The sequence below is a fragment of the Somniosus microcephalus genome, chromosome 18 (assembly GCF_052327205.1).
Source record: "Somniosus microcephalus isolate GS21.2 chromosome 18, FLI_Smic_1.0, whole genome shotgun sequence".
Taxonomy (NCBI): domain Eukaryota; kingdom Metazoa; phylum Chordata; class Chondrichthyes; order Squaliformes; family Somniosidae; genus Somniosus; species Somniosus microcephalus.
In genome coordinates this window covers 67,360,584-67,386,637 of record NC_141004.1, presented here as the reverse complement: position 1 = coordinate 67,386,637, position 26,054 = coordinate 67,360,584, and the positions used below count along the sequence as shown (strand labels likewise).

The window sequence follows — 26,054 nt, the reverse complement described above, 5'->3', positions numbered from 1 at the left end:
CCCCCCCCCCCGTCTCCAGTCTCTCCCTCCCCCCGTCTCCAGTCTCTCCCTCCCCCCGTCTCCAGTCTCTCCCTCCCCCCGTCTCCAGTCTCTCCCTCCCCCCGTCTCCAGTCTCTCCCTCCCCCCCCGTCTCCAGTCTCTCCCTCCCCCCCGTCTCCAGTCTCTCCCTTCCCCCCGTCTCCAGTCTCTCCCTTCCCCCCCGTCTCCAGTCTCTCCCTTCCCCCCGTCTCCAGTCTCTCCCTTCCCCCCGTCTCCAGTCTCTCCCTTCCCCCCGTCTCCAGTCTCTCCCTTCCCCCCGTCTCCAGTCTCTCCCTCCCCCCCCGTCTCCAGTCTCTCCCTCCCCCCCCCCCCCCGTCTCCAGTCTCTCCCTCCCCCCCGCCTCCAGTCTCGCGCTCTCCAGTCTCGCGCTCTCCAGTCCCCCTCCCTCGCGCTCTCCAGCCCCCCTCTTTCTCCCCCCAGTCTCTCTCTTTCTCCCCCTTTCAATCCTCGATCTTCCCCCATCCGGCCAGCAACAGAACCCCTGACCTCTGCACAGAGCCGACAAAAGCTTGGCCCAACTGGGTACTGCGCATGCGCTGCTCCGGTATCCCGCGAGCCGGCGCTGAGGGCTGAAAGGCAAAGAATGAGAGCGCGGGGGTTTCGCCCGCTATCCTCCTCCTCCTGCTCCTGCTTCTGCTGCTTCTTTCCTTCGGAACCGAGGATGACTTGCTTCCACACTAAAAATGAGTTCTCAGGTGACTGATGAGTCCAATGCAGGACCTACAGTCTCTGTCACAGGTGGGGCAGACTGTGGTTGAAGGGGCAGGTGGGTGGGGTGCTTGGGTTGATGTGCACTCCTTTCGCTGTTTGCATCTGGCTTCCGCTTGCTCCCGGCGAAGAGACTCAACGTGTTTGGCGCCTTCCCGGATGCTTCTCCTCCTTTGTGCGGTCTTGGGCCAGGGATTCCCAGGTGTCGGTGGGGATGTTGCAATTTTTCAAGGAAGCTTTGCGGGTGACCTTGAAGGGTTTTCTCTTGCCGTGTCGGAGCTCCGAGTAGAGCGCTTGTTTTGGGAGTCTCATATCGGGCATGCGGACGATGTGGCCCGTCCAGCTGATCGAGCAAGGTCAAAGCTGAAAGTTCAAGGGAGAAAACCAAAACCCTCCCATCGGAACACACTTCAAGAGCTGCAATTGCGACCGGCTCTGAGGTTGCAAGATTCGCCAACTAGTCTGTCTGGATTCCCGGGGCCATTGTGTATTGGGCCCCTCCCCCGCCCCAGCTAACTGTTCAGCTCTCTGCGCGCCATTTCAAGTCAACTGTGCGCGAGCTCAGGATCAGTGTGTGCGCGTGCGCACCTTGGAGGGAACAGTGGTCCTGGGCCTTAAATTGGCCACAGCCTTGTCTACTGCAATTCCAAAAGGTTGTTGGAACTGTAATGACCAGTAACTTCAATCTGGATTGCAAAATATATTTCACAGGTTTCGGAATATCCCCTTGACTGCAGGAAAATTACTTCTGTAGGTTGTGATATAAACGGCATAAAATGAAAGTAGTAACATTTCAGAAATGGATATTTGGTATTCTGATCAGTATTCTGTAAATAAACCTTCAAATTATGTTGCGTTTTTTATTTTGGAACTGTTACAGTTCCCACAAGGTTAGAAATCAAATCTGGAATGCAGTTTTTTCTGCCCCTTGGGTGGAAGTTCATGTATATTCATCACATTTTTACACATGCTTTTACTGGAAGTAATGGAAGATTGACTACGTGTCATGGAAAAATGAAGTGCTTCCACTCTCAGCACAACAGTGGAGCCCCTGTGGTTTGTTACTTAAAGGGGAAGCGCATCCATCTGAACTGCTGGATAATCTTTGAATACCTTTTTTTATTTAAATGGAGAAATCTATGTACTTATGTGTCTTATTCTTCCTGTATTTGGTGGTTTTAATACCCTATTTATATTACAGTGCTGCCCTATAAGGCAGTGCTCTAATATAAATGGAGCAATGTGCATTCCTCTGGAAGCAGTGACCACCATCCAAGGAGGTGATTTTTGTTTCCTGCCATCAGTGGCAAAGGTAAGTGTCTGCCGTTACCAGCGCTTGTTCTGGCTTTGCGTGGGTTGAGCTCGAGTGGGTTTTCACATTCCAGGCCTATGCAGGTCATTCCCCGCGGCAAATTTACTTCGTGACAATTCAACTGAATACAGTTCTGATTTAAAGTAAAATTGTCAACATTAACACCATAGTACTGTAGAGTGAAACCTGCATAAACAGACACTCCCAAAAAAACAGACACTGCAACAAAACTAACACTCACTGGCAGTCCCAAACAACTCGCATTGTAAAAGGCACAAGCGGCCCTCTGAATCCACACACTCGTGCAAATTTCAAACTGCGGATCGCCTTCAACGAGACATAGCCTGATGTTCCACCTGCTGACCATCCAACTTCCTTTTCTGGCTCCCATGTTAGCTGACATTGTTAACGGTGTTCTCTCCTCTGGTACTGTTCCCCCTCCTCTGGTACTGTTTTCCACCCCCCCCCCCCCCCCCCTCAAATCGGCCATCATTACCCCTCTCCAAAAAAAACAACCCTTGACCCCTCTGTCCTTGCAACCTACCGCCCCATCTCTAACCTCCCTTTCCTCTCCAAAGTCCTTGAACGTGTTGTCGCCTCCCAAATCCGTGCCCATCTTTCCTGCAACTCGATGTTTGAATCCCTCCAATCAGGTTTCCACCCTGCCACAGAACCGAAACGGCTCTCATCAAGGTCACAAATGACATCTTTTGTGACTGTGACGAAGGTAAACTATCCGTCCTCATCCTTCTTGACTTGTCTGCAGCCTTTGACACGGTTGACCACTCCATCCTTCTCCAACGCCTCTCCACCGTCATCCAGCTGGGTGGGACTGCACTCGCCTGGTTCCATTCTTATCTATCAAATCGTAGCCAGAGAATCACCTGCAACGGCTTCTCTTCCCGCTCCCGCATCGTTACCTCTGGTGTCCCCCAAGGATCTATCCTTGGCCCCCTCCTATTTCTCATCTACATGCTGCCCCTTGGCGACATCATCCCAAAACACAGCGTCAGTTTGCACATGTACGCTGATGACACCCAGCTCTACCTCACTACTACTTCTCTCGACCCCTCCACAGTCTCTAAATTGTCAGACCGCTTGTCAGACATCCAGTTCTGGATGAAGCCATTGTTTTCGGTCTCCGCCACAAACTCCGTTCCCTAGCCACTGACTCCAACCCTCTCCCTAACATCTGTCTGACGCTGAACCACACTGTTCGCAACCTTGGTGTCATATTTGACCCTGAAATGAGCCTCTGACCACCTGTCCGTGACATAACTAAGATCGTCTATTTCCACCTCCGTAACATCGCCCGTCTCCGCCCTTGCCTCAGCCCATCCACTGCTGAAACCCTATCCATGCCTTTTGTTACCTCTAGACTTGACTATTCCAATGCACACCTGGCTGGCCTCCCACATTCTACCCTATGTAAACCTGAGGTCATCCAAAACTCTGCTGCCTGTGTCCTAACTCGCACCAAGTCGCGTTCACCCGTCACCCCTGTGCTCGCTGACCAACATTGGCTCCGGGTTAAGCAACACCTTGATTTCAAAATTCTCATCCTTGTTTTCAAATCCCTCCATGGCCCCGCCCCTCCCTATCTCTGTAATCTCCTTCAGCCCCACAACCCCCCCGAGATATCTGCGCTTCTCTAACTCTGCCCTCTTGAGGATCCCTGATTATAATCACTCAACTATCGGTGGCCGTGCCTTCTGTTGCCACGGCCCGAAGCTCTGGAATTCCCTCCCTAAATCTCGCCGCCCCTCTTTCTTCCTTTAAGACGCTCCTTAAAACCTACCTCTTTGGCCAAGCTATTGGTCACCTGCCCTAATTTCTCCTTGCGTGGGTCCGTGTCTCATTTTTTGTCTTGTAACACTCCTGTGCAGCACCGTGGGACATTTTACTATGTTAAAGGCACTATATAAATACGTTGTTGTTGTTTGAATCACCCACAGCCGCTGTCCCTGCCGGTATCGGGGTTTGAATCACCCACAGCCACTGTCCCTGCCGGTATCGGGGTTTGAATCACCCACAGCCGCTGTCCCTGCCGGTATCGGGGTTTGAATCACCCACAGCCGCTGTCCCTGCCGGCATCGGGGTTTGAATTTCCCCACAGCCACTGTCCCTGTCGGTATCGGGGTTTGAATTTCCCCCACAGCCGCTGTCCCTGTCGGTATCGGGGTTTGAATCACCCACAGCCACTGTCCCTGTCGGTATCGGGGTTTGAATTTCCCCACAGCCGCTGTCCCTGCCGGTATCGGGGTTTGAATCACCCACAGCCGCTGTCCCTGCCGGTATCGGGGTTTGAATCACCCACCGCCGCTGTCCCTGCCGGTATCGGGGTTTGAATTTCCCCACAGCCACTGTCCCTGTCGGTATCGGGGTTTGAATTTCCCCACAGCCGTTGTCCCTGTCGGTATCGGGGTTTGAATCACCCACAGCCACTGTCCCTGTCGGTATCGGGGTTTGAATTTCCCCACAGCCGCTGTCCCTGCCGGTATCGGGGTTTGAATCACCCACAGCCGCTGTCCCTGCCGGTATCGGGGTTTGAATCACCCACAGCCGCTGTCCCTGCCGGTATCGGGGTTTGAATTTCTCCACAGCCGCTGTCCCTGCCGGTATCGGGGTTTGAATTTCCCCCCCTCACACCCCCATCTGCAGCCGCTGCCCCTGTCGGTATCTGGGTTTCAAAGTCAAGTATGCAGTGGATTACTAAATTTCTATGTAAGATAGTATACATCTGACCTGTGTGTGGGATCTGTCTTGATAATGTAAATAAATATCATTCCAAGAGTGTCGCACAGTACCCAAAGTTGATGCCCATTGTCCAGCTAATTGGATCTTCCTCTTTCATTGATCAATCACTGTGATCAGAAAGATTCATCGAGTGTTGGTGCTGTATAGCCAGTGTGGGAAAGCTCAGCTTATCAATTTTAAAGATACTGTATCAGATAAGTGGATGCATAAATTAATTTAGTATTTGAAAGTATTTATTAATGTAACTATTTAATTTTCTCTGAAACTTATCCTAAGGATGCCTTTAAATGCAGCTGAATTGAGAGTCAGGGAGTGACCTGACCCTGGAATGAAGCAGAGTGAAATTTCCTGGAGGAAAGATTAATTAATTTAATGCATTTTTTCCCAGTTTATAAATCCTTTATTAGTTTAATGGAGCACTGTTTCTCCATTGTAAATACAATATCTTTTGTATTAATTTGCCAAGAACTGAAATTGTAATCATACTAAGCAACATGCGAGCTGATCAAAAAAATCACTTTGTTTTGATGTAACTTGTGCAGTAGGTATATCATCAACCATTGCTCCTGTTGTATGGTTTGAAAATATGACCTGATCAGTTGTACGTTGTAACTTATTTGAGGATATTACTGTGAGATACTGTAATATGTAATAGTGTGTGAGTCAGTTGTCTCCCTTCAATAAGGCAGCAGTGCTGGTGTTGTCTACTGTTGTTTGGATAGCAGGCTTTCAAAAATTACTGCACAGTATCAAACAGTAGACACTGTGATTGAGCATTAATAATGGGAGTACTGACTCCCTGTACCGGGGACTTGAAAATAACAGGGAAATGGAGAAGCATAGCTCCACCCTCAGGCTTTGGATTGACCTGACTATCCTCAGTTCACCAGGACAATTCAGTCAGCACCCCGATATTCATTAGAGCTGCTTTTAAGTAATTGAGCAGATTTCTATCTGCCTCTGGTGCGTGTAATGAACTGACGTGCTAGGACACATAATAGTGCATAGTTTGACAAATACACAATGTGCTAAAGACCTGAAGCTTGGACAGAACTTCTGATCAGAAATATCTGAGCGTTTATTAAATATCATTTTTATTTTACAATTGAATTTGATTTTTTTTTTAATTTTGAGTACAGGATGTACCAGTAAGTGGGCTATAACACTCTTTCTCTTTTTGCAGGGGGTTCCTAAAGTGGGTTCTCCTGCTCCAGTGTCCAGTCAGCAGACAGTAACCCAACACCCGCAGTCGCAGATTCCCCCAGCAGTGGAGCAGTATACAGGGTCCCAGAGCTCTCAGGTACCAGTCTCCCCTGCGGAAACCGAGTCTGTCAAGAAACCCAGCCAGAGCTTCATGTGTCTTTGGAAAGGCTGCAAGAGGTCAGTCACCTATTCAACCTGCAAGAAAGGGACACTGCACTAACTCCTCAGTAATGTACATTGTATCTCCTTAAATAGCAGCAGGGCGTAGTGCCATTTTTGCTTAACATGTCTCTATATAGTTCAGAGTGGTTCCTGAATCTGAACTGGGCAGCTTGAATTTATTTGCCCAGATTGGATTTTTGTGGGCATAGATTGGCGCCTTTGCTCATCCTAGACAAGTTTAAGGTATGTATGTTACAGCAGAACAGTTGAAGGTGTCTCGAACTTTACTGTGCAAGGAGCAGTGTGCTTTAGGTAGAATATGTTAGCAGTAGATTAACTCCTGGCACGAGTGGTGGGCCATGAGTTTGTACCTGTGTGAGGGGCTGTATATACACGTGCGCACACGTAGTTCTTGATTGTAGCTGTACTCCTGTGGGAAGTTGTAGCGGTCAGATCAGGCATGTCCCTACGGGCAAGGAGAGAAAATCTGGGGGAGAGTCATCACTGGCTGCTCTTGTACATGCTCTAGTTCTCTAGTTGCTGGCTTTAGTACAGTATTAGTTGGGAGCAGATGTTTCTCTCTCTCACACATTCTTTCTGAGAGTCATTTTGTCTTTTGGATGAGATGTTAAACTGAGGCCTTGCCTGCCCTTTCAAGATCCCACAGCAGTATTCGAAGAAGAGCTGGGGAGATCTCCCAATGTCATGGCCTATATCTATCCTTCAACCAACATCCCTTTTAAAAAAAATTCAGATTAGCTGGTCACGTCTCTCCCTGTTGTTTGTGGGACCATGCTGTGTTGCAAATTGGCTGCCGTGTTTCACTACATTATAACAGTGACTACACTTCAGAAGCACTTAATTGGCTTTAAAACTCTTTGGGACATCCTGAGGTTATGAACGACGCTGTCGAAATGCAAGTCCTTTCTTTTCACTAACTCTCATGTTCTCTTTCATGCTGTACCAGGCTGAATTATGATTTGGGCTAAGATATTTTATTCATATATAAAATAAGCATTATAGCAGAATTGAGGGTAAATACATTCTTGTTAGAGCACTGAATCTTAAGAAATCTACATGTGAAATTCCTTTTGAATTGTTGTCATTTTCAAACCTATTGGTTGCTCATGTTCAGTCTGTGCTGAGCGAAGAGGGGACTTGTTGCAGGGAACAATGGTATCCATCAGTTTTTTGATGCCTTCCTCTTTACTCTCCCCCCACCCTTTTTCCGGTGGCTGTCTTCAGTTTGGTGAGGACTTCAGTCAACGAATTACACATGCTGTGGTGGATGTGTTTCTCTGGAGCATTGGGCTTGAATTCAGTAATCATCTGTGCTGAGGTCATTCTATATCTTAGAGGCAGCTTTGCTATCCTGGCTATATTTGAGAATTGTATCCTATTTCTTCACAGGTTCTCTGAATCCCATAGTAATAATCCATTGCCTGGAAATTCCCAAGCCAGTTATTGTCCATCCATCTCTTTTTGCTGGGGCTGCTGTGACTGTTTAGTTGGTAAATGCACAGTGTGGTGTGGTATAGAGCTGCTTGGTGAGTTAGTTGATCTCCGTCATGGCAGTGGTGGCGCCATGTATTTGGCCTACATGTTCCCAGACTAGGGAGAGTAAACATTGATCAATTTTGAACATTCCTCAGTTGTACAAAATTTGCACAAAGTCAGGGTTGGTCGGAACCTTTTTACAATAGTGAACTTTGACACAACTCTGAGCTCTCAGGAGTGCAACCTGCAGTGAGAGGCGTCGAACTGCCTTTACCCGATCTATCATGGTGAATATTTTTGCAGATGAAGTAGGTCCAAATCATCCTGGAGGTAAGAAAACTTCAAATTTCGGCAAATCCTACTGGATAGTGTTATGGGACATCAGTGTGTAGGGATACCTTTGCCCGTCCCTGCTCCAACAGGTTCCAAATCTCAGCCACGTCACGTGGGATGGCTGCCGATCTCTGCTCAATATCCTCTAGAAGGAGGAAAGAGAGCCATTTCTGGGCAGCTGGTGAGTCGCTCCTAGAGGTGAGAAGAAGGCAGGGGGATAGAAGCGGTCAGTCCTGTCTGCTGAAGAGCTGAAGTACATGGGGGGAGGGAAGAAAAAGATTTTATAACCGTAAAAAGTTCATTTATAAGGTGCCCTCTGTGTATGGGTGTGTGTTTACAGTGTCAGTAATACTGACCTTTAGTTTTGCTTTGTTTAACCTAACCTACTATTCACAGGTGGTTTGAGACGCCCGCCCAGGTGTTTTACCATGCAGCTACTGAGCACGGAGGAAAGGATGTGTATCAGGGTCAATGTATGTGGGAGGGCTGTGAGCCACTCCCTCGACAAAGGCTATCATTTATCACACACCTGCAGGTAATATTCTTTCATTTAACGGTTTACTTCCTGATCAATTTTAAATGATTGTTTTTAGCTTTGGAGAGTGGTGCCTTTATTAATAAAAGATGTCATAATTTTTTGTCGTTTTGTGGGAGAGGCATGAGGGGTATAAGGTAAAGGATGGAAGTGGTCGAGTACATCTTGACTTCCGGCTTCCATTCGCTCCACGCCCCCAATAAATGTGGTAATTTTGCACGCCCAGTCCCATACAGGAAATTCATGTCAGGGTGACCTAAAACTGACTCAGGTTATCTGTGCTTAAATGTGATTCTGCTTCAAAATCCAGATTCCCCAAAATCCTTCTGAGTACCTGAACCGTCAAGTTGTTCAAATTCCAATTGCGTCATTAGACTTTGAAGAATAGCCATCAAAAGGCAAAGGAAATGACTTATGTTAAAGCTAGTACTTTCATTGCTAACTGCAAGAAACAGTCATGTTCACTGTACATAAGGAAAAATAAATCCAGACTAAGTATATTGCAAACTGTAAAGTAGTAGTGAAATTCTGGCCACTTGACCTATATCACCATACAGTATGAACACCCTCATTCAGTGTGTGATGTGGCCTTCAGTCCAATTAGATAGATTTTCATGCATTGAGCTGGGGCTTTAGCATATGAAATCGAAAATACTAAATATGCAAAGTTCTTTCAGGAATTGTCAGGTATAAAATGACTTGAATGATATCTACAAGCTGAAGAGAAGCTAAGGCCTACTGTAACCATTTTATCTCTAAATCCTAATATTGGCAACACATTGGAGCACCAGTGCATGGTGACGCACCCATGGGGGGAGGGGCAAGCTTCCAGCCTCCACAAGTTGCTGCATTCCTGTGGACTGGTGTTGAGAAGGCCCATGGCCCATTCCTAGATTGGAGGGAGAAAAAGAGTGAGCTTGTCTCCAGGTTATTGTGTGGTCAGAGTAGCACTGGGGACTAGGCTAGTCAACTGCAGGCCATATTCAACCTTGGTGACTAGGGAAAGGAGAATAATTCGGTCCTGTTTTCTTTGTGATCTCCGGTAACCCACAAATTGCTAGAAACAAAACCGGTCAGTTAGTAAATTTGAACTCTGCGGCAGAAAGTTCCTTTTATCGCTGTTTTGTCTCATAGTTTCAGGAGTGTATGTGTTGCCACTACAACTAATATTTAGGCCAATGAAAGGGCAAAATGCTCCAACTCCTAATCTGTGGCATTTTTACTGCCTTTTCTAGAGAAGGGCCCAGCAAGAATTACATGGTGTTGATTGTCCAAGAGTCCTGGATAAGATTGGTCAGAACTAATTCTCTAATTCTCTTCAGTTTGACTGGATAATTATGCAACTTTGTTCAGCATGCCTACCATCTCAAATCAATCCTTCACATGCAGAGTTCAGAAGTATATTGAAAATAAACAGATTAGTTTTTTTTCGGGTTCTAATACTTTCATATGGGTGTTAAAAATATAGCTGAAAGGAGAGTGTGCAGTGCCAGTGTGAAACCATGATGAAATTTTTGTCTACTTGCAAGTGATGCAAATTCTTTCCCCTCAAAATAAACACAGCTTTTTTATATAAAAAAATATAAAGTACCTCGCTGAGCAGAAAGGTTCACTTAACTTATTGCTTGTGAACATTGTTCAGACTCGCATGTTGTAAAAGGCATGCTTCCTCTCGAGCAAGCACATTATAAGATCAGGGTCAGAATTGTGGAGGGCTGTGCAGCTTTCTTACCTATCCATCCCCCCAGACCATGTGGATAATCTATGAATAAGAAAATTGGGCACTTGGTTTTTTTGGGGGCGGAGGAACAGAAGGAAAATATATTTTAATAAAGCATTAAGAATCTCATTAGCCTTAAAAGACTGCATTTTCAGGCAAACCCATAGTCCCCCTCAGGTATTACGTTGCACTGTGTTGAGGACAACTTAGAATGCAATAGAAATGTTCAGCTGGCTGTGTGTACAACTTGTTGAAATTATCATGGATTTAATTTGAGGTCAGTGCATCTCAGTTTTTTGCTGCTTACGATTTGACATTTCAATAGGACAAACACTGTTCAAGGGAGACTCTGCTTGTTGGACTGAAGAGGTTGGAGCAGAAAGCACAAATGAGCACCTCGCAAACTGCAGTAAGGTAAGTACCCACTTCCAGAAAATAAAATGCCCTGTTGTGCTAGTATTCGCCCATCCATGTATGAAGGTGCTGTTAAGATGCAGGTTCGTGCCTGCAGGTCCTTAATCATAGAATCATTCGGCCCATCATGCCTGTGCTGGCTCTTTGACAATGCAGTCGTGCTTAGTCCCACACCCCCACTTTTTGTCCTTAGCCCTGTAAGTTCCTCATCCTCAACTCCCTGTCTAACTCCCTTTTAAAATTATTTATGGAATCTGCTTCCACCACCTTTCCAGATAGAACGTTCCAGATCCCGACAGCTCTGAGTGAAAACATTTCTTCTCATCTCCCCTCTAAATCTTTTGCCAACGATTTTGGATCTACGACCTCTAGGTATTGACCCACTCGCCAGAGGGAATAATTTTTCTCTACTCTATTAAAACCTCTCAACATCTTGGAAACCTCTATTAGGTCACCTCCCAACCTTCACTGTTCCAGGGAGAACAGTTCTAACTTTTCCAGCCTCTCCTTATAACTAACGTCCCTCATCCCTGTTAACATCCTAGTAAACCACCTCTACCCTTTCTAAGGCCTTTACATCTTTCCTGAAGTGTGGTGCCCAGAATTGTCCACTATACTCCAGTTGAGGCCTAACGCAGCTATTGCACATTGTTTCCTTCCACTCCATTTCTTTGCAAAATGATCTGTGGACAAGATACAACAGAAACCTTTACTAAAATTGGAGCGTGCACATGTTCCTTGGAGAAGCTATGATTGGTGCTGTTAATTACAGAAATTGTCAGGCAGGCAACAGCACCACCAGGACTTGTCTACCACTTCAGTACTAAACAAATCCTTCTGTGTGATGTGATCAGTTAGCACCTGCCAACTTCATTTTGGTGAAGTTAATATGAGACAACATGGAGCTCAACATCTGTAATAAGTCAAAATGTCATTTGTGGGGTCAAAATACAGACGGTGTTGTACAAGCAATATGTATCACATCCATCAAGTGCATCTCAGATTTTGGAGGACTCAGTGGGTCAGACGGTGTGATATTTCTGAGACCCGGGTTCAAACCCAGCTTGCACCGATGGGATGAAAGTCTGCTCTGTTGGCTGTACAAACTCTTTGTGCTATGAATTTGAATAATCTCAACCCAATTCCTTGTGAGTACTTGCCCACAACACAAAACTGGTCCTGAATAAGGATAGTGAGTGTAAGAAATTGAATCACACCTGTACAGTAGGCATTCTTCTAAGGTTGGGTCTGAGGCACTTTATTGGGGCAGAGTAGAAAGGTATTTTCTCTGAGCTTGACCTGAGTGCTTGATGCTGACACCAGGGCTCGATTTTAACTTTGGTGCGGGGAATTGTCGGGTTCCCCGAATTTGGTGTTTCCCACACGAATCTAAATGGGTCTATGAGATTGATGCAATTTTAACTCAATTGACCAACTGATTTCCAACGTGTGGGAAGCCTTGGCAATTGAGTATCTCCAGTCAGAAAGTCACAGAATATGCCGTCATTGCTGCTGCTTTTAAGGTCCACAGCCAGCCTTGCTTCTTCTGCAGGCTTCCAAACTTCACCATTGAGATGGCACGGGAGCAACGGCCAGCGGGAGGGCAAGAGCTGCCCCCAAGTATGATGAGGCTTCACTCCAGGCATTGCTGGATGGTGCTAGGGCCCACAGGGAGGTCCTGTTCCCTTCAGGGAGGAAGAGGCCTCCCAGTCAGACCAAGGCTGTGTGGCTACAGGTGGTTGGTGAAGTCAACTCCTTGGGGCTCACACGGCGCACCTGGATGCAGTGCAGGAAAAGATTCCATGACCTTCATCGCACTGGAAAAGTAAGTACTGTATGAAGTTTCCATCACCCTCAATCTGATCCCCATTGCCTTTCTTCACCAGCACTCAGCTTTAGCAGTCTCTTCCTCCACATCCCACTAGACACTCACATCCATGCACCCTTACCCATTCCCTCTCTCTCTATGCTCACATTCACATAACTATTCCACCATGCAGCCCTCACACTCCCTCTCACTCTGATGCTTTGAACACAACTGACTACACACAGGGAGGGCCCTTGGTCTTGCAACCTCACTCCATCTTTGTCTCCCTCTAAGTATCTATGCTATGCAATCTCTGCACTCACTCCTTCATTCTCACTCAACCTCCACTTGTCTCCCTCATTGCAGGAAAAGAGAGCGAGCCAGGACAGGAGGAGGGCCGCCCTTATTAGCGCCGCTCACCCCCTGGGAGGAAGGCGTCCTGGAGATTGTCGGGGCTGACATAGATGCGGAAGTTGGGGAAGGAGAGACAGGTGCATCCCCGCGAGCTGGTGACAGAATAGTTTTCCATCTCTCTCATTGGCATTGCATGAGTCGCTGATAATGATTCTGAAGCGACATCATATGGACTTATGATCATCTGCAGAATGCAATGTGCATGTAACCTTGGCATCACATCTCTAACTTTTTCCTTGACTCCCCCACAGGACCATCGAGAGCCCCAGTGTGCAGGAGGAAGAGCCCGAGATGCCAGACTCCTCAGAGGAATCTGCAGCCTCTGAGGGCGCAGTGTCAGCAGAAATAAGCGCACCCAGCACCAGCGCAGACACTCACACCTCGGTGGGACCTTCGGGACATAGAGTAGAGTTGTCACCTGGTGTTTCACAACTCACAAGTGAGCATCAGCAGATTGTGGAGACGGGGACAGCAGTGGAGAGTCCTCGTCGGAGGGTGCAGGACTTTGCCAACTCGGCTCAGTTGCATGTCGACCCTCTGCCTCTGGGTCCATCCGTAAGATCAGAGGTGATGGAACTCCAGGCACAGATGCAGGAGTCTCTGGCAGGTTTTGTCTCTAGGGTCGCTGCGAGTGTGGAGTGAATGGAGGAGTCCATAGCGAACATGAGCAGAGCCTTTGTGGAGTCATTGGCGCATGAACACAACATGGAATGGATGCCTACCTACGTGGAAATGATTGCTGCCTCCGTGGTAAGGCTGGCTACGGTAGAGGAGTGGAGGGCTACGGCCATGGAGGAGGTTAGTCGCCAGGGTATGGAAAACACGGTGAGTGTTCAGAATAGAATGACATCTCTTGAGGAGCGATGGGCATCTATTGAACAGAGAAACCAGACCTTCATGGAAGTCATTCTGAGTAGGACTGCCATTGCAGATACGGGTCCCCATGGCCCCCCTGATGTGCAGCAAGGTGCTCTCAAGCCACTTGCAGGCACTGAGGGGGACCTGACCCATGAGAGGGAGGTTGGTGGCAGACCTCAAGGAAGTGGGGGGCTCCTCTCCAAGCGTTCACACTTCCATGCCACTGCAGAGCCCTCGGTCAGAGCCCCGCCGGAGTCCACACCCAACTGAGATAGACGTCTCAACTCCTGCACAGCCGCAGGAGTAGCAGACTGCTGACGAGCCCTCACAGGCTCGCCACCCCAGAGGACGCCCGCCAAAGGTGTCGAGACAAGAGCAGCAGGAAAGTGAGTAAGGGGCCTCCACATCTGCTGAAGCCACAGGGGAACCACTACGTAGTAAGAGGAAAATAAAGCACAAAGTCACAAGGGTAGTCACTTGGGTGAAATGTTCTGTAAAAATGCCATCAGTTGTTTGTTTTGCATAAAAATTCTGATGGCAACTTCTGCAGTTGTGGCGTGTGTCATTTCGCGAATGGGGCTGGAGGTCCTCTAATGCCAAGAAGGGAAGGAAAAAAAGGCCTCCCATGCTTCTGGTAGATGCCTCAGTTGAGGAAGCGCTGAGTGAGGCTGGCGAGAGGGGTTTCGCAGGAGGTCACACTGGAGAAGTGTGTGAGGCTCCAACCTTCCACAGGTGTGGTTAAGCCTGGTAAAAGTTGCCCCAGGCCTGAAACAGCAAAGTCCTGCCACCTGCAAATGATGGCTGATCAAATCTCCCCTTTAATGGTTGACCTTCAGCTGATAGTCAGCAAGCCAATAGTGCTCACGCCAGGTTTCACAGGCGTGATCCCCACCAGGCGTGTTTTACGTGGGAAAAGGGTTAAACGGGCAAGGGCCTGTTAAAATGGGATTATAAAGGCCAATGAGTGCTGTTTAAGGGCCCTAAAGACCAGTTCCGCCTGTTGCAGGTGGGACTGATTCGGGACCATCAGACACGCCTGGGTTAAAATGACTAGGTGTCGGGAACCAGGCGGGGTGGGGGGGGGGGGTCCCGACCCCCAGGTTTTGCGATTTTTAACCCCCCCCACACGCCTCAAAGCCCGCCTGACAGCTGAGTTAAAATCGAGCCCATGGGGTCTAAACAGTATTCCATCTCCCAGTGCACAAAAAAATAAACAACTCCACAACAAATTCAACTTGCATTTATATAGCATAGAAAAACATCACACAGTGCTTTGCAGAGGCACAATTTAAAAAAATCGATGCAGAGCCAAAGGAGATATTGGGCTGACCGAAGAGGTGGGTTTTAAGGAGCACTTAGCGGAAGAGATGGGCAGATGGAGGGGTTTAGGGAGACATTTCTAGACCATGAGGTCTCAGTAAGTGAAAGCTCGGCTGCCAATGGTGGGGCAAAGGGAAGGGGATGCACAAGAGACAAAGGTACAGAGACTTCTGGGAGGAGGGTATGGGAGGGCTGGAGGAGGTTACAGAGGTAGGAAGGGGCGAGGTCATGAAGGGATTTAATCAGAAGGATGAGAATTTTAAATTTAAGACATTGGGGGTGCTGGGAGCCAATGTAAATTGGTGAGGTCGGGCATAATGGGTGAGTGGGACTTGGTGCCAGACAGGATACGGGCAGTAGAGTTTTTTTGTAATGAGTTGAAGATTGTAGAGGGTGGAATTAGGGGGCCACCCAGGAGAGTGTTGGAATAAAAACAGAAAATGCTGGAAATGCTCAGCAGGTCAGGCAGCATCTGTGGAGAGAGAAACAGAGTTAACGTTTCAGGTCGATGACCTTTCGTCAGAACTGAACTTCATCAGCGTTGGAATAGTTGGGTCTGGAGGTGATAACTGCATGTATGAGGGATTCAGCGGCAGATGGGATGAGCCAGGGACGGAGGTGGGTGATAAGTTGTAAAAATTGCAACGTTTTTTTTTTCATGACAACTTTGAGGTATTTAATACTGTTCCATTCCATCCATCATATAGTATGACATCTGCAGCTTCTCCAGGTACAGCAGCTCACTATCTTGATTGTCACAGTCAAATTCCACTTTGCCTGCTGTGGAAATTAGTAGCCACACAAAATCCCTTCCAAAAACAATTAAAGCATTTAAAGGATACTGTGTTTGTCTATGGGTTATGGAAACTATTCCAGCATGACTATAACCTGCCTTTATGTATTAGGCAGCCAGGTTCACATAGTCCTTCTTGAAATCCATATACAGACTATATCACTTTCTGTACTTCCATAATTCAGTACCAGAAATGGACTTGTATATTTGGAGTGGTATAATAGTTGATTGCATTAAGGTGGCATTTATACAAACTAGATCTTCCACATTTGACCCTTCCATTCGATAGTAAGCTGGACACTAGCACCCTGGGCCATATCAAATAGTGTTGCTTGAAGATATTTTCAGGACCTGTTTTAATGTCCAGAACAAAGTTATTGGTGGGACTTCACAACCCCTTAGTGTTCTACATCATGGGGTTCTTAAATGCTTTGGGTCATTACATGCGAGTTAATCACGTCCCAGGATGAATTGCTCATTACTAAATTCCTTTATATATGACCCATAATTGTCTTTGAATGCATCACACATCTCTGCATTGAAATCTCACAAGAGACTGGATGTGGTAACCTCTATCCTGAGTTTAATGTCTCTTAATATTTTATTCTTCAGGCCGTCTCCATCAGATGGTACAGCTCCGACACCTAAGACTCACAAGGCCTTGGTCAATCACCCCAGCGCCGCTCTAATGGCTCTAAGGAAAGGCTCCCGCAACCTTATTTTTAAGAATTACTTGGTAAATATCTGCTAAAACTCCTCTGGAAGGGAAAACATTTTTTTAACACATAAGAGGTAATAAATGACTTCTAAATGTCAGAGGGTTGTGTGTTCAGGCTCCACTCCAGGATTTGAGCACGTAAGCTTGGCTGGCACTTCAGTGTACTACTGAAGGAGTGCCTTCTTTCAGGTGAGCCACCAAACCGAGGCTCTCTTCAAGTAAACATAAAAGATCCCATGATATTATTCAAAGACGAGCAGGGAGGTGTCCTGGTCAACATTCCTTCCTCAACCAACACCACCAAAACAAAAAGAGACATCTTATTTGCAGTTGGGGGTGAGACCTTGCTGTGCACAAATTGGCTACTGTTTTTGTCTACCTACTAACAATTGCTAAATTTCAAAAGTAATTAATTGGCTGTGAAGTGCTTTGGGCCTCCCCAGGATGTGATGAGGTGCTATTTAACGCAAGTTTGTCCTTTGTTGCTACACACTGAGCAAACACTGGAGTCACCAGTTGAGGTGTCAGTTACTAGCCAGGCACTTACTTTTATTGATGATTACTGGAATTCCTATGTTTATTGCTGTTCTCTCTATTAAATTGATTAAGGAACCGTGTAATATTTTTAAGACCATGACAATGATGCCAAACTGGGGACTGCAATGGGTGGTGCCAATGACAGGAAATAAATTTTAAAAGATTGTGTTTACCGTATGTGGTGGACTCCGAAACACCAGTTGTCTTGTTTCCACAATTTTATGAGTGTCCTCGCTCAATAATAACCAATCCCACATACAAAGTGAGATTGCATGAGTGAGTAAAGATGAGCGTTCATAGTGCTTGGCCACCAAGTGATACTAGGCTTTGATAGGCTGAATGGTTCCTTGTGCCCAAGTACTCTAAGAAAGAACTTGCATTTATATAGGGCTTTCATACTCTTAGGATGCTCACAGCCAATGAATTACTTTTTTTTAAGTGTAGTTACAGTTTTATAGGCATGCACAAGGCCTTCAAATAGCAATGAAATAATTGACAAGTGAATCTGTTTTGGTAGTGTTGGTCAAGGGATGGTTTGTTGCTGGCCAGGACACTGGGAGAACTCCCCTACCCCTTTTGGAATAGTGCCATGCGACAGACCGATGGGACATCAATTTAACAGCTTGTCCAAAGCCACCACCTTTGACAATGAAGCATTCCCTTCAGAACTGTAATGAAGTGAAAACCTAGATTATGTGCTGAACACCTGGAGTGGATCTTGAACCCACAACCTTCTACACCAAGTTGACACCAAATCGTGGTGGGTAAACAGCCTAGTTGAAGATGGGCACCAGAGACTGGGCAGTGGATAGCATCGGGTTACATATTGCAGTTGCATTTTGGTGAATGGACAACTAAATTTTATGCTTGATTTAGAACCTATAAAGAGCTCATAATTGTCTGCAATTGGTTCCTCATAAAAGTTTATATTTGATGAATACAGAACTATGAGCACCAGTTCCAACCTAGTGCCAAAAACACTGGAGACTGGTGAGTGGGCAGTATCATTACTCCCTCGAGTCTTGTCATTGACACCACTTATTGCAGTCCCCAGTTTGGCATCATTGCCATTCGGGACAACAACACCAAACCAAAGCAGGAGGAAATGCTTCCTGACACTTAACCCCCCCCACTTTTTTCCCCGCAAAATCTAAAGTGTTGATTAATGAGCCAATTCTCTGAGAGCTTCTGAAGGATTAATTTGTTTCTGCCTTCTGCTGCATATGTCTGGCTTTGATCAGATGGGTACCATAGCACCTTCAGTTGAGCACTGACCTAGATGAGACTGGCATCGGGCGGGGGGGGGTGGTGGCGGTGAGTGTTGACAAACCTAAGCTTGTCAATAGGTTTCACCCTAAGCTTATAGTAAGGGTACCCTATTTTTTTTCAGATGAACGTGGACTTGAAGAAGAGGAAGTACTCCCTTCAGGTGCTCCTGGAGACATTGGAAACTATTCCAACATTTCTCTGCCCCTCACTGCACTTGAGCTTCTTTTCTTGAGTGCGTTGCTTGCATTGCCTGACAAATCAAAATCCAGGTCCCAAAATACCATTACTAATAGGGTCTCCGTTGTAAACTTGGTAACTGTATTGATATGCCTAATCTAAGTTACGTAGCAGCCATGGCCTCCTAACCTAATTTACTCCCAGAAGTTTTGTGACACACGAGTCTTTTTATATACAGCCTGCACCGAACTCTCATTATTTTCCATTTATTTTCTTATTTTCCATGTGCAAGGTATTGAAAGTCACCTGACAGTTAAAACGATTGACATCTGGGGCTCAAAATTGTATGCATAAGACAGATTGCAGATGTAATTGCTTTCTATCAGATTTACTAGATTTGTTTAGATACAGTCTATTGCAGATCAGTTCTTCTAATGCCTAAACTCCCGCTATACTCTGGAGTAAAGTTTAGACAAACACAAATGCCATTGTTCAGATAGCCAAACTGCTGCAGCGGGTGCTGCTGATGACTGTGATGCAAGTGCTAAGACGTACCACAAGGCATTGTCGTCAGTCGCAATGTATGATTTTGGGATCCCAGGTTTTCAGTGAATAAGCTACAGGAAACTCTCGTTTAAACGGCACCTAAATATCTGGAATTCTCTATTAACTGGCAAAATTCATACTCCGAAAACACCTCAATAACCGGAAATGTTGCCGAGTCTCCCGCGGTGGCTGAGTTAGTCAGTGTGGGTAGTTCTTCAAACTGCCACTACTCGGCTTCTTGGCACTGTCAGAAGTCCGAACACCTCAATAAGAGGAGTCTGACTCTTTGTTTGTTTAAAAATAGCCTTGGTAGATAACCCTCTTCGTCATCCGGAATTTTTAATCAACCGGCACCATCCCGGTCCCGTCGGTGCCGGATACCAGAGAGTTTCCTGTACTTGGCACAGCTTCATCAAGCAGCACCTTGGTTTCAGAGCTACCCAAGACCAAACAAGGTTTCTCCCATAGATCTAAATGACCCAGGCAGGGTGGACAGCAAGGAGCCAGGAAGCAGAAGCTCTGAGCATCTACACCCCATTAGTGATGTTTAGATAAGAAAATCCTCTTATTTTGAGTAATAAACACCATTACTTCTTTAAGGGGATGTAAAGCCTACCCTATAATAAGCTATATAGATCAGAAGGTCTTGTGCTTGATTCTAGACCAGTGCTGGGTAGCAATTGGGGCACTGTAATTGTCGCCAGCGCTCCTGGGCTCAGGAGGGAGAAAATCAGTCATGGCACCTGCTTGTGATTTCTACCTAGTGACTTGTGCTGGAACGTGGATGTTGGTGAGGACAAGATTGAACTCGACTGCTGTACCCCACAGTTGACTAGCCTGACAGCATTCATACCCCAGTAAGATGTTAATACTTTCATGAGAGGGGGAGAAAAAGAAAAGGACATGTAGGCGACTGGCCCCGGAGGTCTCTGCTCATGTTGCTCTGTAATGTGCTGTTAGGTTATGTAGTAGAGTAGGCCATTCAGCTACCTCAGATTTTCCTGCTGCTATTTTAATTGTCCCAGTGGTTCAGCTGAGATGAAACTATGGGCATGAGCCTGAACTTCTACCACTGTAAGGGAGCAGTCTATTTCTCTCCTCTTTAAATTACCATTTTTATATATATATATGTATAGTTTCCATGATTTTCATTTATATTCATTTCTTTGGCAGGATGAGAAGGAAGGGCCGATTGTGAAGCATATTCGTTTGACTTCTGCCTTAATCTTGAAGAATGTTGCTAGATACTCAGAGCTTGGGCGAATGTAAGTTCCATTTTGCCTCTATTTATAAAATATCTTCTGACACAGATAGCCATCTTCACTTAGGGAAAATACTTCTGAGTTCAATCCCTTCCACAGCTGGCATTGAAATAAGATCAAGAGCTCACTTGAGTATTAAAACGCATAACCCTTATGTTTATTTTTTTTTTTAAACACTAGTTGAATTTGTTTTTAGTCACAATCAGTTTCTCCCGATTTCAGAACAGCAGTTCTACAACTTTGTTCTATTGTGTAGCATTGACGTACGTTAAGTAAAAATCCCATCAGTATTTGGGATCCAGTGTGGTTTTATATTCTGCCAATGAATAAAAGATCTGAAACTGCTTGCTTTCTCATCTCAGATTGCTGAAGCGGCACGAGAACCACCTATCTGTACTGGCCATCAGTGGGATGGAGGCTTCCACTGCACTTGCTAAATGCCTTTATGAACTCAACTCGCAAGAACAATCAGAGCCAACAGAAAGCAAACGCTGAGAAGAACTTGATACAATAAAAATCCAGCGACAGTAAACAAGGGTCAAAGGAGGAAGTGTAATCATTGTGCAAATGAAGAACTGGAACCTTACTGTCTACATTTTGTACCCGTTTACTATAACATAAAATTAAAAGGACTGATCTTTTTAAATTATTGGTTTTGCAGGAATGTCCCTGTTATGCCAGAGACCAGAACTTCCTGCATCACCTTAGTCTCTCATCTCGCTCTAGACCTTTCTGTCAGAACAGAAGGTTTTGTGACACCTGAAGATGTGGTCAGTATAAGATGAGAACATTAACCTGGTCACACGTACACACTCGCACACACTCTCACTCACTCGTATAAACACACACTCATAAACACACACACACACACTCATAAACACACACACACACACACACTCATAAACACACCACACACAGAGCAAAGGAACGAACCTGAACAGAAAAACTGCTGGGTACTGTCTCCAGGCACCTGTAAAACTTTGCAGTCAGTCTAGGCGCCTGCAGCCTGTCTCAGGGAGCCTACAACTTGAGTCACTATTCTTCCTATGAGAGAGATCTCTGTGATTTAAAAAAAAATGCCCAAGGATATAGAATTTTCATCCATATATTTATAAAAAAAATCATTTATATTTCATTTCTCTGTGCATTTTTTCCAAAGTGTTGCAGATTTATTGCTCATGAGAACGTCAGTCTCCAGTGTTCCTACTCATTTGAGTAGGCCTCGCTGTGCCCTGAAATCCTGCAAGAGCCCAGTTGGCTGCTGGTCAATGCTTGTGCCTAGAGCTAAGGGTCTGTCAGCTTTCTGCCCGGGAAGAGTTTCCTGCATTCAGATGTCTGGATATAGTTTTGCAGTTAATATTTACGGTTTAAAAGCTGCGAACTGCACAACACTTGAAGTTTTCCCACTTTGTCCCCTGTTTGAAGTGGAGCATTTTCCATTTATTTATTATATGTAAACTACCACAGATTTGATGTCCCCTTTTCAGAGTTGTGTAAATATTTGTGAATATCGAAAATGCCTACATACCATTGCAGGAGAATGAAGGGAAGAGAGGTGCAGCATTTGCAAGGAGTGAAATCTGGGTGAGCGCTAGGATAGAACCCAAATTAGCCGCAGGGCAGAAATGAGGTGTCTTTCCAGCCACGGCTGCAGACATCCGTACCAAGGCAGCTTTGTACCAGTTGCAGTACCAACTTTGTACCACTAGATGTTGCCAGCATGCTTTGAAAGTGCAACACCATAGAACATTAACAAAGCTATCTGGTGGAGGTAAAATGAGATTGCAGCAATTTTGCCACTGCAGTTGACGCTGGTTAATTGGGACACCAGGGTGAAATTTAAATCTTCCTGATTATCAGAAATGTTTTGCTTTAATAGGGACAATCAGTACGGATCTAACTGCTCGGAATCAATTGGTGCCTGAGAAAATGTTCCATATGAAAAAGTACTCCCATTAACCCTTGTCCCCATTAATGGCATGAACTTCATTTTGTCTTGGTGGCACCTTTTTATTTTTTTCGGTCAGCTTACATTCATTGCACCACTGGCTAACGTGAAGAGTAAGCGCCCACCTAGAATCAAAGGATCTAGTTTTTGTATGTTACCTGCCATATGTATGTAAAAGCATATACATAAAACACTGCATCGAGCAGCGTGGAACTGTGTACATAACTTCACAAAGGTACTGATGCTGTATAATAAGATTGGCACAGTTTTGTGCAGCTGTGGTTTTTGTATTATACACCATGTAAAGCTTTTGCTTGTTATGAAATAATATATCGCATCATTTTTCTATAAAAGGTAAAAATTCCAAGACAGAATTTAAAAAAAAAATCTGTTACAGCATTTTTCCTGAGATTAGGGCCCATTTTAGAAAACCTTTAGTCGCAGCACAACCTTCAGAACTTGTATAGGAATTTTTTTTTAATTTGTAAATGTATTTAAATACATGACGTTTTATACAGCTTTATTTTCACCTGTGTTATATTTGTAATTCGTGTAGGTGTGATATTTCCCTTGTTATTCCTTTGTTCCGTTTTTCTACCCGTGACATATTAAAGTGTTTTTTAGTGTACAGTATAATGCCTCCGCTTTTGGTACAACGTGACTTTCCTGCCTATGGTTAGTTTGTGTTCCCTTGGTTTCTTTGTGTGCCTCGCCACTGATGATCCTGGTATGGTTGGCTAAAGGGGAATATATTGTAATTAAACGTAATGATTAACCATAGGATTTCACTGTGCCCTCCTGATGGTTCAACAGATTAAAGTAGTGAGAAGCATACACATACAGAACAGCAAGATCCCGGGTTTGATCACATTTGTGCTGGGTTAGTTGATCTCGGCCCAGTCGGCAGTAGGGGTGCTGCAATTGGCCTCAGCACCCTGGGTACAAATGAGGTAATTTAGTCAGGTTTCCGACTCTGATAGCTATTCAGCAACATCTGCTGCAAGTGCATGTGTGTGAACATCTGCTGAGGACCGGACCATACTCAGCTGCCTCTCAAAGTCTGATAGTCTGCCAAAGCTCACTGCCTGGCCTAGGCATGAATGCCTGCTTGAGAGAGGTATCTGAGGATGACCACCCATGGAAAGAAACCCTAGCGATGACTCAATGCTATTAGGAGTGGTGGTGAGGGGGCAGAAGAAACTTGATAGAAAAGGAGAAGCATTTCTCTAATACAGGGCAATCGCACAATCATTAATCCTCCAGCATGAACGTCACTGTGCAGAGCACACTACAGAAACCAAAATATACCGAAGACTGAATAAATCCATCTTTGTTTTAAAGCTTGGAAGTGATTGGAAGGCAGTTATCCAGTCTTGAGGTTTGGCTGACTTTCACAAGCTGCTTGAGATTTACTCTTGCAGTTTATGAGCACCATCTGAAGCCATTGATTAGATTGCCATGTTGTAATCAGTCCCAGATGTCCATTATTCTTTGTGTAATTGCAAGACGTATATCAAATAATTTAGTATCTCCTAGTACATTCACCAAACTGCAATGCAAAAAAACGTTTTTTTTTAAAGAAGAATGTATTTTAAGATGTATGTGCAGTACTGTTTTTTGTGCACTGTATGACCCAAGTTCTGTTTTACAGTAAAATTACAAGTATAAAATATGGGACTATTCCAGTCTTTGTTCACAATTTAACTTACTGCCCAATATCTAGTTTCAAAGTCAAATGAAGGTGTGAAAATTCAAGTTGAATTTGTGTAAACTGTCTGATTCAGGGTCCTGATCACTTCCTCTCTGAGGGGAAGACTAAACCTGTTCATGGTCAGGTTGGCAGTGTACCACCCATCACATGAGTTACGTCGGGTGATAGATACTAGAAGTGGTGTCAGTTTGGCTTGACTTAATTGAAAGGTTGTTTGATCAGAACTGTTTTTTTTCCAATTTCCTTCCTTGTCATTTGTACTGAAGAAATGACTCAAACTGAGGTATGAATCCACATACGCCTTCCAGTACACCCGCTACACCCCCAATACCTACAGTTCATATATGAGCCGAGATGGTGAATGTCGGCAGGCTATTTGATTATTGTTGGAGCAGGGTAGGAGAGACCAAGCTGATCCTATCTTTGCTTAATGTCTACGTATGCCCGTCCAATAGAAGTCACTGGATAACAACTGAGTGAGATCACTGGCTGAGCCCACTATGGCACCCGATTGATCTAGGAATGTTAACTATGGTCGTGAAAATGTCATTGTCCGTTTAGTATCATCCTCTCCCAGCTTGGAAATGTATTATTTGGGAGACACTAATGAGAACCTTGAGGGGAACAAAATAAACTATCCACTGAGCTTGATGGTATTACCTGTACTATAATTTCAAATAGGGGAATACAATTCTTCCATTTTCCTCCTCAGATTTCCCCCAATACTGTACAATTCAATTTAGATTGGGGCCAATACCTTTTAATAGTCCAATTAAGTTGAGAACAAATTTGAACTTTTTCAAGATTTTTTTCTTTTTTAATCCGATGCATGTGGACTTTACATTTTTAATTTTGTCTTCCCGTTTTTTTTCCCTTCGCCGAGATCAGCTCACTCAGCACAGAGCAGCTTCCCCATTCTGATGACCACCACAGCAGTGCACTTTCCACCGAGTTTAGTTGGAATCTGGATTTGAGTCCTAACTAAATGAAAAAACATTCAAGGTCATTCCTTCCATAAGCCTTGTATAATCCGATCATGAATTCTACCAATGTGTTTAATCTGAGAAAAGATTCTGCATATGAATGTGAACAGTGTCTCCTTTGCTTATATCTGTGCTATAGATGTAGGGGACATACTGTTGCTGCTGTCGTGCCTTAAATAGTTGGATGCAAGGAATGGAAATAAATATCCCCAGAGACCAGCTGAACCTGATTTGCATGTATTTGACTGCTTCAGTGCTTCCTCTATTGTCGATAGAAGAGGGAAGAGAGAAAGGCGTCCTTCCCCATAGGAAGTAGCGAGGAAGACCTGGCCTGGTTTACACAGGAGACAGTGCATAAACACAATTCCCAATAGGAAGTAGTGAGAAGGGCATAGCTAAAAATGTTTAATTTTGCTATATTTTACTCTATTAATAAGATCCAACATCTTGTATTGGACAATTGTAGCATGTTGTCTATGTATGGTATTGCAAACTTGTAGCATCTAACCAAATTTTTTTATTTTAGGTCCCTGGATTGATATATCCCAGATCACAAAGAATATCTGTTCCAATTTTTCCATATCATAGGTTATTCCCACCATCTGTACTTTCTCAAGCCAACAGGTTCTAACTAGGGAAAATCTGGAGATTTTGGAATTTAAACCAGAAAAGGATAGCATTAGGATGATTACACCAACCCTTTCTGACATTTAAACTTCGGTACAAAGAAAGTTGGTGATTCAGCTGTTGCTGTTATGGTCAATGATAGGAGGCTGGAGGACGAGGCTTCCCAATGAGAGCTGAATAAGCATGTGTCCCATTTACGAATGTGGCTACATTATGACATTTTTGTCTTGGAAGATACTGTTTCTCGTGAGAAGCCATTGGATTTTACTTCACAACCGAGGAACTGCTAATTGTTCAAATTTTTTGAAATGAAAAGGAAATTGAGGCTATTCTGCAAGGTGACTATCGAGAGTTTTTCACTTTCTGGGTGCATGTGACACTTGCATTCATCCTGAGGCTTCTCA

General features: G+C 45.0%; 1 protein-coding gene across 2 annotated transcripts in view; it reads left to right on the top strand.

The window, feature by feature from the left end:
- LOC147105342 (AT-rich interactive domain-containing protein 2-like) overlaps nt 1–25,560 on the top strand; it is a 273,552-nt gene extending 247,992 nt beyond the window's left edge. The window contains exons 16-22 of one of the 2 annotated variants that reach the window (XM_086011613.1): nt 6,000–6,196; nt 8,408–8,546; nt 10,592–10,680; nt 16,485–16,608; nt 18,518–18,556; nt 20,293–20,384; nt 20,744–25,560. In XM_086011613.1, coding sequence (XP_085867739.1) covers nt 6,000–6,196; nt 8,408–8,546; nt 10,592–10,680; nt 16,485–16,608; nt 18,518–18,556; nt 20,293–20,384; nt 20,744–20,876 — 813 coding nt within the window. In that variant the 3' untranslated portion in view covers nt 20,877–25,560. The remainder of the gene's footprint in view (nt 1–5,999; nt 6,197–8,407; nt 8,547–10,591; nt 10,681–16,484; nt 16,609–18,517; nt 18,557–20,292; nt 20,385–20,743) is intronic. The other variant, XM_086011614.1, reaches the window with a different exon arrangement.
- The last annotated feature ends 494 nt before the right edge of the window (nt 25,561–26,054 follow it).